The 12,132-nt window shown below is 39.6% G+C and overlaps 1 protein-coding gene across 1 annotated transcript in view; it reads right to left on the minus strand.

Annotated features, from left to right (window-relative positions):
* Positions 1-211: 211 nt before the first annotated feature.
* The window catches only part of LOC135463804 (aquaporin AQPAe.a-like), a 40,584-nt gene continuing 28,663 nt past the window's right edge, over positions 212-12,132 (minus strand). The window contains 4 exon segments of the mRNA XM_064741245.1: positions 212-1,973; positions 3,195-3,321; positions 3,847-3,927; positions 5,004-5,208. Of these exon segments, the coding sequence (XP_064597315.1) occupies positions 1,624-1,973; positions 3,195-3,321; positions 3,847-3,927; positions 5,004-5,208 (763 nt within the window). The 3' untranslated portion in view covers positions 212-1,623.

Raw genomic sequence — 12,132 nt, forward strand, 5'->3', positions numbered from 1 at the left:
TGGCGAACTTTCCCATAGAAAACAAACTAAACCACAGATCTGGGGACCATCTGTCAAATCCAATGAGACATTCACATCTTGAATGAACTATCAATAAACTGGATAAGAACACTCATATATTAGCTGATAAATCATCAAGAACAATAGATCCTATTATTCGATAAATTTGTTTTATTCTTCTTTAGCTATAATTGCATTTTTGACGGTCGTTTGTTTTATTTGTACGTATATAACTTTGATATATGACTTGCAGCAAAACTAAAAAACTATGGTCTTTAACTTTAACGGCACAAACTTAATCAATAATAATTTGTACACAAACTGAAAACTTACAGAAAACGGTGTCCAGAAATACTGCACATAGTTTGGTTACATTTTCTTCTCACCAAGAAATTCCACAAAACCAGTTATTTTCCAAGATGAATTTATCAGACCTTACAGTATTTCTCAAAGGTTTTTTTACATAACTTTCAGTGTCATCGCAGCTTACTGGAATGAGCTTAAGGGAGCACTAGAGGAATATTTTTCACAGAAAATTTTCAGAATTTGCCATAGACAAAGAAAGGAAAGTTATGTAACGTAAAGCTGTATATAACGTATCCAAAGTTCAGAAAAAAATAAATGAAAATGGTTTAGGGTATTTTTTTCACCGCCCTCTGAATGACAATGATTTTGTCATATGGTATATGTTCACCATAAGAACAGGAAAACAAGCACTATACTGTCTGACATTTATTCTCTAACTTAAAACAATAAAATCTTCATCCACAACTCAAAAAAAAAGAACACGTGAAGATTAATTCAAGTGTATCTAAATAATAACCATACCGTTTTAAAAGTAGCCAGCTTTTTTCCACCTCAAACTGTTTCAAACTTTTGCTGCATATTCTGGAAGACTGTCCTTCAAAATTCAGCCCAAGAAGCAATTCGTACATGTAGCCATCTATCGATATAAAAGGAATCGAAACAAAAACACAAAGAGTTTGTGCTTGGAAATCATATAATATGATTTGAAATTACACTTCAATAAACAGCGTTCTGTATGTCTACGTTCTTCCGCACAGATTTGATAAAAAATATAAAGTTTAAAAAAGTGTTAGTCTTTGCCTCAGAAATATTGCTTTCATGTACCATTGCCCTTTCGTAAAAACACACAGCATGGAGGCTTTCGAATGGTTAATTTTTGTCGTGACAACGCCTTTCCTGCTGATCTGCGAAAGGCTCAGCCAATCATCGGTAGCCAGTATGAAGCCGTGGAGTTAGGTCTATTGCTTATGATCCACGTTATCTACTCTTGGCACATATTCGTATTCACAGCGAGAAGCAAGGCGTGCGTGGTGCTTTTCTGTGTTTCTGAGTACAGGTGCACTCCGGTTGTCATTTTCACATGCATCAAGGCATCGCGCATCGCCAACATACAATCGCCTTAATTTATCTGTCAGGACGAGATGTCTTAGGGCAGGGAGTAGTCGTTGCCAATGATTACATACACTGGGTAACGGATCACAGCTAGAACACACTGATAGTTTTCGTTTCATAGCTGTGGCAGTGTCGCTCTGGTCGTCTGCAAGCTAGATTTAGCGCAAGCATACGTAAAACCAACAATACACTTCGTTTAAGGCCTCATCCCTGTCTCTGTTCATAGTTACCACCTCTTACGTCCTCCATCATGATTGCTTCCCCTACTTCAGGGGGCGCTGGTGGAGGAGGAGGAGGGGCTGTGGCTTGTATCAAGCTCAGCGATCGTCTGTGGTGGCTTTCTGAAGAGTAGGCCTGGTTTTCTAAGCCGGAATGATTAGTAGGTGTTATGATATGGGCAGGAGAATACATTGTTTTTGCGTAACGTCGCTGTGGAGTATTTGGTACACCGTTGTAGATATCAACAGGCACGCCATTGGACGATATGTAACTGTCTCGAACGCAGCGATTGGTGTGGACGTTCGTCTGATATGTCAACGAGAGCATCTCAGGATCTGAAAATAGTCCAAATGTATAATATATTTTTATATTATCAATATTATAATATACCGTACCGTACAGACATATTTCTGTACGGTACAGAGTTTAAAATAGTTCTTTTTCTTGTTGGAAAATAAGGTCATAACGTGACAAATACAGCTGGCTAGCGCAGCGTAATGACTGAGGAACCAATGCGGTAGCATTCAAGTATTGCTGGCTTCCTTTCCGGCCGTATGTTAAAAGGCCTTATAGCAACCTGCGGATGGCCGTGGGTTTCTCCCACCAAAATGCTGGCCGCCGTCATATAAGTAACATATTTTTGAGTACGGCGTAAAACAGCAGCCAAATAAATAAATAAATCACACCCAGGGTTTTCCTTGAATGAACCGACGTAAATAACATTAGAGGTGATCATGGGTTAGGGCTATTGCACAGAATAATTGAGGTAGTTTTGGGTATTATAGTGATATCGTGACATTATAATAAATAAATCATTTAACAAAAACAATAGTTGCCTCATAAAGAAACTCGCTTTATGGACACACTGATGAACAGTTACTTTGGCATTGTTCGTTAAACCCAGTTGTTCATGCTCAAGATTAAACCAGGTTGTGGCCATAAGTGTAGGCACGAGGGCTCCATGCATTTATTATGGAGTAAGAAAAGATCCAAAACTTTTACGCATGAATCCCGTCCTCTGCCCATCTGTTCTGTGTTAAAAATTTTGATATCCTTTACTACACTCTAAAAACTGATCATTTAAAGTAAGTATTACTATTTGTGAGTAATATTATATGTTATGGTGGATGGTACGGTTATATAATGTTAGTTTTATTTATTTAATTGATTGGTGTTTTGCGCGTACTCGAGAATATTTCACTTATACGACGGCGAACAGCATTATGGTGGGTGAAAACCGGGCAGAACCCTGGCGAACCCACGACCATCTGCAGGTTGTTGCCACACCTTCCCACGTACGGCCAGAGAGAAAGCCAGCATGAGCTGGACTTTAACTCACAGCGACCGCATTGGTGACAGACTCGTGGGTCATTACTCTGCGCTAGCCACAGAGGCCCCCATAATGTAATGTTATGGAGGTAACTAATGTTACGGAGGTAATTACGGTTACATAATGTAATGTTATGAAGGTAAAGATCCGACATGTTCACTTGAAAACAATATTAGACGTTGTCACGGTATAAATTGTAAATCCAGAAAAGACAGGAGTCACTTACCTTCGACCGCGCTGGCTCGTTTAGAAGGCGTTGCAGGGGGTCTCTTTTTCCCTCGAGAAGGATCAAATATATACTCGTATAAAACTCCCGCTAAAAGACCTCCAACCAACGGTCCAGCCCAGTAAACCTGTAGAGATAGACAACAAATACATAAACACAACTTAAGAAATATTGTATCATACACAGAAATAAGGGAAAGTGAAGAGATAAGCTAAAAGGACAACTGCATGGTATTCTGTTTGCGCCATGACAGCATCATCGACAGACCAAATCAGCGACTTCATAATTGCCAATGTATTGTGGATCTTTTGCGCTGGGATGTTTCAAGGGTTTCTATAAAACTCGACGCACAGTAGGAAAACCGCATTTCAGGTGTTCCAAATCTTGAAAGGATTGGTTGTACATTGTACAAAGAGAACAGTATGGTATTACAGCACAAAAATCCGATTTTATTTACTTAGTTCAGCTCAAAATCAAATTGAAAATTCAAGAGTGATATTGTTCAAATCTTTTCTTTCTATACTTGGACGATTTTCAGTTTACTTTTCGCGAAAAGTACGGTCAGTATTGTAATAGACCCACAAACGAATTACATGCAAAATAAGCAAATCATTGAATATTTATTTATAACTCATTAAGTGAACGTAATTACCCAATGGTCTTTCCAATAATTGGTGACGAAAGCAGGACCAAGAGCTCGAGCGGGATTCATGGCGCTTCTTGTAAAATCGTACTGAAAAACGAAGAGATTTCCCGCAATGCATAAGTTCTAGAAGTGTGCAACGCAAAATTGTTTTCCATTTGATTAAAAACTAGGTACGGTATAGTGTAGTTCTTGTAGGAATTAACCAAGATTCACTTTTTTTTCTCCAACGCCTTACTACCATCGCGTATAAGTAAAATAATTCTGTTCCATTGTATGATACGTTATGCAATGGTAAGCAGAGGATTCAAACGTTACACCAATCTTCAAATTTTTTTTTGATAGTCAACCTGACGCCATTCATGGATGCCAGGCGAATATGTGCATCCAAAATACAACAACTTTGACAGACTGATTGATATCTTAATCAAGAGCATTTCACAAAGAGATTCCAGCACGTAACTTTACTGACCTTCGGTTTTAGACATTAACACAGCACTCTGGTGTGAACAGTTGCTACGTATGTCCTACACTATGCAGTAGATCCTGAATCAGTGGAGAAGGTTGTATCGGATGCCGTGTATTTTGACATGCTAAAGAAGCACACACGCTATATAGCAATGCTTACGCCTTCATAGGCAAAGAAAACTGTTACGTGAAGTACATGTCGAGATGTAAGAGCATTAACCACTGTTCCGAAGAGAAGCTCAGTTAAGTTTGTTTTAAAACTTGTTTCCACCTAGTAAAACGCATTTCAAACTGAACTCTACGGTGCCCTTTAATGGCCATATTGGGACCAGCGACGTCGGGATATCAGGATTTTTTTTAATTAACACACACAGACTTTCAGATTTCATCTTTCAAAGTGCATATATATATTTACCACTGAAAACATCTGCCGAATGGACTTTGAAGCGAACTATTTCAAACAAAAAATATGGATGTGACGTCATTGATAAAATCTGGGCCACTACAAACTGTAGAAAGTGAGGTTTTACAACCATTTTACTCGGCTGGAGAAATTCTAAAAGAATACATCGAACAATGTTATAGGACATTGTTTAATGATCTTTCATCTGACTTAAACTTCATTTTTTCATTTTTCTTGGCTTTAAATGACAAGCTAGGATGAAAAACGTAATAGAAATGTTATTATGAAAACTCACGGCCGCTAGATGGCAGGCTGTGATGGTTAGACCAATGGCCATGGCCTTTGAGGATGACTCCTTCCGGTTGGGATCAGCTGTGGCAAATATGACGAAGACTAGGAGAAATGTGATGAGGAATTCCAAGCCGAAGCCCTGCGCGACTGACATCCCCGGATGTAGCCTGGCCACGCCCAGGTTGGGTTGACAGGAGCTTGGCGCCAGCCTAAAGAAATCAGAATGACACATGTTTAGATACATACAGATACCCTGTAACAGACTGGCGAACTACAGTACTGTAAATACACTACTGAATACAAGCGTCATTTCCGAAAACAGATACACGGAAACACGGAGTCGGGCCAATAATACACATATGAAATGTGACCCTCCCTAGCTCAGATGTTTAAATCCTAGTTCACGGTGAGAATCAGACCCTTGGCGAATGAGGTCGTGAGTTCGATCCCAGCTCTCGCAGATTCCGTTGCGCTTAGAGTAGAGGATGCTTTTTTTAAAACTAAATGAGCAAAGGCAGTGGCTTACTTCACGCGCTCCTGTTCGGCCCATCACACACCTGACCACTATCGTATACACATGTTCAATATGTAATGCGTTTTACATTTAGGGATATGCATGCAAATTAAACATACAGCCTGCATGTTTCTCCGGCAAAAACACATTCTAATATAGTTCCACACTTGAAACATAACCAGACTTAGCACTAAACAAAATTCCTCCGCCTTGTGGGATCATCATTGAAAGGCTTGTCTATATACACCTTACATTACCCATAAGCTTGTTTCACATCATGTCTACAACAGTTAACCACCCAGTTAGGAATTTTGACATCTGAGAGGTAGGAGACATCCAGCAGTGAATCTATTTATGCACCGTAATTCTGGAGATAACAGCGAAAATTTGTGGTGTATTCAAATAAAGGGGCATAACTCGGTAAACATTGTCCGAGAACAGTTTTCCGATAGGCTTACGCTATACCAATATAAAACCACCTTGAATATGCTTTCCAGGTTTTCAGCTAACGGACAGTCACAAAGGAAGGGAATGACGTGACAACGACAACTCACTTGAAAAAATTACAAGTTTCATTTCGCGTGAACATAAATTAGAATCTCAACTACAGACGAACACAGACAAACTCTTTGCGGCACACCTCTGCCGCGTACAGCACAGTTTCCCTTGACTCGTTGAACAACTCCAGAGATTCAAGCCGCTACATTTGCAAACTCTGGATTGTTTCTGAGTGTATACTTAACTTCTGCTACAAAACCTCCGAGTGGCACTTGGGAGACGAATTCACGCACGATAAAACAATGACCGGAAGTACTTCACAATGTTATGAGAAATGTTAACGAAAAACAACTGCCCCAGAATCTTTTAGAAGTAACACCCCGGCCTATTTACACTGATATCGACCGTCTTTTGACTACCAGGCCTCTGTGTAACATCTCAAAGCGTATAATCAAAAATAAGCCAAAAAAAGGCATACGATCGTTTTACAAACTCATACCAGTCTCAACCCTACTACGTGCCGGCTAGTCAAACTTACGACTCTCTTGCGACTTAATATTTACTACATAAAACTTCTTAGTGAGATGATGTTTATACCTGCCTCTACCTCTGTCTTTGTGAAATGGCGAGGTACAGCATGACAACACACAGGAACATACAATCCTGTACTATGTAGGTATATCTCGATTTGTTCAAAGGTTTAAAAGCAAGATGAATGGCTAATAAATGCTTTTGTTCAGTTAGAGAGAATAACAATTAGGGAACTTTTATACTCCAGTCAGTTTTAATATACGATATTGTAATGAAAAAAAAACTCAGTTTTTGTATTTTTCAACTTGATGGATATGGTATCATTTTACCATAATGCGTACTGTTACACATTAACTTTGAATGCAAATTAACTTTTTAAGCTGAAATACAGAGTAACAACCCACTTTAGCAAGAATGATAGACTGAATATTGAATTCCATTAGGTAGCTCTTAAACGGTTCTCTTCACGTGCCTGAATTCCCAGATTGCCTCTCAATACTTTACGTCACCATTAGAGCAATACATATTTGACCGTTATGGTTACGTCTTCAGATACTACCCGCTTAAGTTACAACCATTTATGCATTTAAATGAACAGCTATGGAATAAGGCCCTAAAGAGGTAAATTGGCAAGAGGTCGTATTTCCATAGTTACGTGTGAACAATTACCACATTGTCCTGTTGCTAACGCTGCACGCTGATTTTTTTTTCTAACATTTTACACGGATATAGTGGGAAAAACACATGCCCCTGAAAAACCCACTGAAAACCATTTGCCTGCAAGAGTTGTCTTTAAGGCTAAGTATCGTATGTTTCAGATTTGTCAGACTGGGAGGGGATAATTGTGCCGCGAGCTTAGGTGGTGGGGGCGTATTGTTACAAGGCCTGACCCCACAGATGTTGGTAGACCTGAGGGACAGCCCTAATAAAAGTTCCACAACCACGCTGCCTTCTTCAACCCCTCCATAATATAAACATAGGCTCTATTACAGCCTGCCACTTGATACATCTGGAAAAAATACCGAGGTTGACCGCCAAACAATGCACAGAGCAGACATACTTACAGCAGGTCCACTTTGTGCTTATACCACTTCAATATCAAATTCCTACTCGCGCCCAAAAAAATTCCTTTCACGGTTTCTCTGCAGAGACAAAACAAACTTGCTGTTGTGCGCAAATCCATGACCTTTGACGTTATCAGCGAGAAAAATATTCCTCATGTATTTATATACACGCATGTATGCGTTTAGACTGTCATATGCCGTAAATGTAGTAGAGTATAATGGTGAAGGCACTGGCCCGGTGCTGTTGTCTAGAGTTGGTCCATGCTCTCGCTGTTTCGACTGCGGCTTTAAGTGAAAATTAAAACTCGGTGGGGGGGGGGGGGGGGGGGGGGGGGGATGCGGGGTATATGTATAACCATGGCCTAACGATCTATCTCCACTCTCCAAACAACTGACATGCGCGTGAGCGTGAGCGAGACACAAGGATTAAATCTTAGGTTTGATCATATCTAAGACACCTTGGAATATTAGCAGTGGTCAGGTTGAAATCAAGGCACTGAGATGCTGTTTAAATCTGATGTCTTCGGCATAACGTTTCAGTGAGACGGCACTATAAATATGAGCTTTCGTGATAAAGCCGAAATATACCGTTAAAACGAAACCAACGACTGTGCAAATAAATAGCCATAACTCAAGGACAACGCAAAGGTCGAGAGTAACGATACAAAAAGATATCGTGTCTACCAATTTGGCGACATAAAATAAATCTAATTTGTCCTGATTATTTGAATTAGACGTGTGCAGGTATATGTTTTCCAATAATAGTTTTATCTGTATTTCTTTCAGGACTTTAAATGATACACAAGTAGGCCTAAAGACATTGTTTCTAAATTGCTTGATCGTCGTCTAGCATCTAGTGAATACTATACACGGACATCGTGCTTTGGTCAAAAGTTTACCAAGTAAAAGTGAAATAGATCACTAATGAATACTTTTGCTCAGTGGGAATAACTATTAGGCCTTTACGTTAATGCTCGTAAAGTTTGGAGATGACTTACAAGTCTCCCCCCCCCCCCCCCCCCACTCTCCCAACTCTCAACATTTGAGCTCATCGCCCTACAATGTATGACAATGCCTGATCGTTGTGTAATGTTTACTGAATACATAATATATAAGTGTAGGAAACATTTTCAACTGACTAGATACAGGAAACTGGCTCAAGGCAATATTAATGATAACAGCATCTGGTTTATTTAATACCTGCCGTTTGTTATTTGTGTAAAATAATAAACAAGATGTTATCAAAAACAAATACAGTTCCAGTTGTCTCCTATCAACGTCTAAAAGGCACCTAAAGAAATGACTTATTACACGTATATAAAAATGTGACGGGTTTTATTCGTATGCTAAATGTCGAAGTTCAGCACATAACTAATCAGAATGTCTCTAAAGCTGCAAACTAAACGGTTTTAAATATCTTCTTTTCATTAACTTTTCCTGGCAGCTGTCAAAGAGATACTCATTTGGTGATTTTTGTTTAGCACAAGGGATTTCACAGGGAAAAACCTAACAGAGAGTTTGACACTCTCCACACATGTGGCTTACAAAGGCTGTAATAACAAACGGGAGACTCTGACAGGAGCGCGTCCCATTGCAGGCAGATTGTTTGTTTTCACCAACACTATAGGTATAGTTAGTAGGAAACAAAGGTAAAGGATGTTTAATTTAACAAGGGATAAAAATTCAACTGTTGTTCCAAATGTCACATATTCACATTTACACAAAGGAATCACTTTGACGAGTGTATGAATAAATATTACGGAGTGATAGGACATTCACAGACAAAATGCTTTTGTGACTGGTCCTGTTTAGAGGTCCATTTGTAGTACGCAGTTTTAACTCATGGCCTGGACAGATGATATGCATGTATTCATTGTGTATACACAGACACATATCCGTATGATCAATGTTGACTTTGGCATAATGTTATAAATATTGTCTTGATACATGTAAACCACGTGACTTCAATCGATACGAGATCTACACGTTTTGCCAAACAGTGAAAATATTACGATTTCTTTATTTTAGTAAGGTAGCAATCTTTCGACTCTTTGCCGATCTTTTTTTCTCACCTAAAACTGACATAATTCCCTCTAAACGACGTATTTAGCATATGCGAGATAGTGTTGTACCGCACGATACAAAACAGTGGTGAAGCGTTGTGACGTCATGTTGATTAGATTTAATGCAAAAGGGCGAAACCAAACGAAAATGAATAAGGTACATTCACTATAATTCATTCATAATTCACAGATGTTGTAGAATTGCGAAAATAATTTTAGAGACAGGGTGTAAATTATAAGCAGAATGCATGCTCACTTTAATGCCCACATCTAATTACAGAATGATATGGCCCTTCTTTTCAAGTCTACAGCCTTGCATTTCAACAATATTTCTTCCAGTCTCATTTTATGACTGTCAAACACTTCAAAGTCCGCCTCCGTTTCCTAGACACAGTCATCAATTTGTATACCTCCTTGAGGGACGGCATTTCTGCCTTCCGGAATTTACATCGGCCAGTTGCTATGGGTCACTGATAGGTCATGAATACCTCGAGCCGAAGGGAATTTCTTTGAACCAGGCTTTGGGCGCTTTGTACGTTTATTGAGGGCGATGTTGGTAATAACCTTAGAGATAGTTTTGTTCCAAAACCAGGACATCGCTTGTTATCATTTCAACACCCAATGGCGATGTGAAACGGGCTATTATTTTCACACAAATATCTTATACACCGCCATTTGTATAAGTGACCTCAATTAAGCCATGCTAAGGATTCTGCCAGGCCATGTTTTCTACAAATTTTTACAAATTACAGTATTGCCGTTTGCAAAGAACTGACGATTTTCGTATAACTCATTTTAATAAGGTGCCATTTAAAATATACGTACATTTTTCAGTTAGCTGGTGAATAACTTTTCGATGAAGTTTAAATGAAAATGAAAATAGTCATGCCGCACAATAAACAAGGGGCCCACAAACTGGGGCGTTTGTCGTACTAGTCCTTAAAACACAAGGGCAGCCTGCTTTAACCAAAACGATGACTTCACGTGCACTTAATTACCATTTTCTGTTGTAGTGAATAGAGATCTCATTGACTGGTATAAAAGATATCGAAGATGCTGGTGTGGCCCTTGGGCAAAGCAAATTTTTATTGTTGCTTTTTTTTTCTTTTTGGTTTTTTTTTAAAGAACATTTGCCTTCCATCTATATGTTACGTGTGTCACACGTAGGAAGTTTTGTAAGTACATGTATTTTGCGGTGGTTTACCAGGGATATAGATATATATATATACTAATTGACTACACCCATAAAAATGACTGCCTTCGTATATGTGAAAATTAGAGAGCAGGTATTCAAAGAACGATCTCATTGAAAAATGAATTAATTAAGCTTTTCTAATTTATCTAGTTAACTAGTCATCGTGGTGCTGTCTCTGTGTGCTTGACCACCGCCACCCCACCCTTTGGCTCACACACACGTCTCAAAATGGTTGCTCAGACTTATCAGAGATGACCGGAGATAAGCAAGCAAGAGGTTAATTACATCTCATAACTAGACAAAGAACCAAGGAGCAATTAGCCTTGTGTTGACGTCACTTGTCTACCCCAATTGTAGCCTGAGGGCTTCCAGATCATACAGTTTTCCCCCAGGGTCTGTCAACAACATCATTCCCCCACGGCTATTTACAATGCATTGAAGACAAGGAGAGAATGAGGAGTTGAGGGATTAGTTAAAGTGGCCCTGGCCTCAAGGTCATTGCAATCTCGCGAGAGCGTCTCGTGAACTTCATGACCTGGCCTTAAGGTCATTGCAATCTCACGAGAGCGTCTCGTGAACTACATGACCTGGCCTCATGACATATGTGAGTTGTGATACCCATTGTTTATCGTGCGCTTGCGCAAAAAAATGTCTCCTGCAACTGGATAACTGTTGATGGAAAAAAGTATTATGTATACTATATACATGTACATTGGAAATCGGGAAGAATTTGAAACTACATGCGGAGTTAAAAGTGTTTAAAAACACATATTCTCACCCCTCAGGCTTTTGTAACTATAACACACCCATGCGCCCATTATGCTGTGTAGTTAAGACTTTGGGCTTCTTACACTAAGAGATCGCAGGCTAAGTTGACTGCAAGTACCAAAGCATGTTTTTTAAACATGTGTCGCCATGGAATTACTACAATCAGGTTAGCCGACGATCACTTAGAGCAAGAGGAACTGATCACAGTAAAACACTCCTACCTAAGGAAAATTGACAAAGCCCACAATCAGGAAACTGTGAGGAAAATGGAGACTTCCAAACTATGTTCATGAAGGCCCTTATCAGGTTAGCAACATCTTGTTACCAATGTGTGGTCAAAAATCCACGGCTTTGAGTTTTCTGTCTTGAGGGGACCATCCGTGGCTTAGTTGGTTAGCGCGCTAGCGCAGCGTAATAACCCAGGAGCCTCTCACCAATGCGGTCGCCGTGAGTTCAAGTCCAGTTCATGCTGGCTTCCCCTCCAGCCGTATGTGGGAAGG

Source organism: Liolophura sinensis, chromosome 3 (genome assembly GCF_032854445.1).
Source record: "Liolophura sinensis isolate JHLJ2023 chromosome 3, CUHK_Ljap_v2, whole genome shotgun sequence".
In the NCBI taxonomy this organism is placed as follows: domain Eukaryota; kingdom Metazoa; phylum Mollusca; class Polyplacophora; order Chitonida; family Chitonidae; genus Liolophura; species Liolophura sinensis.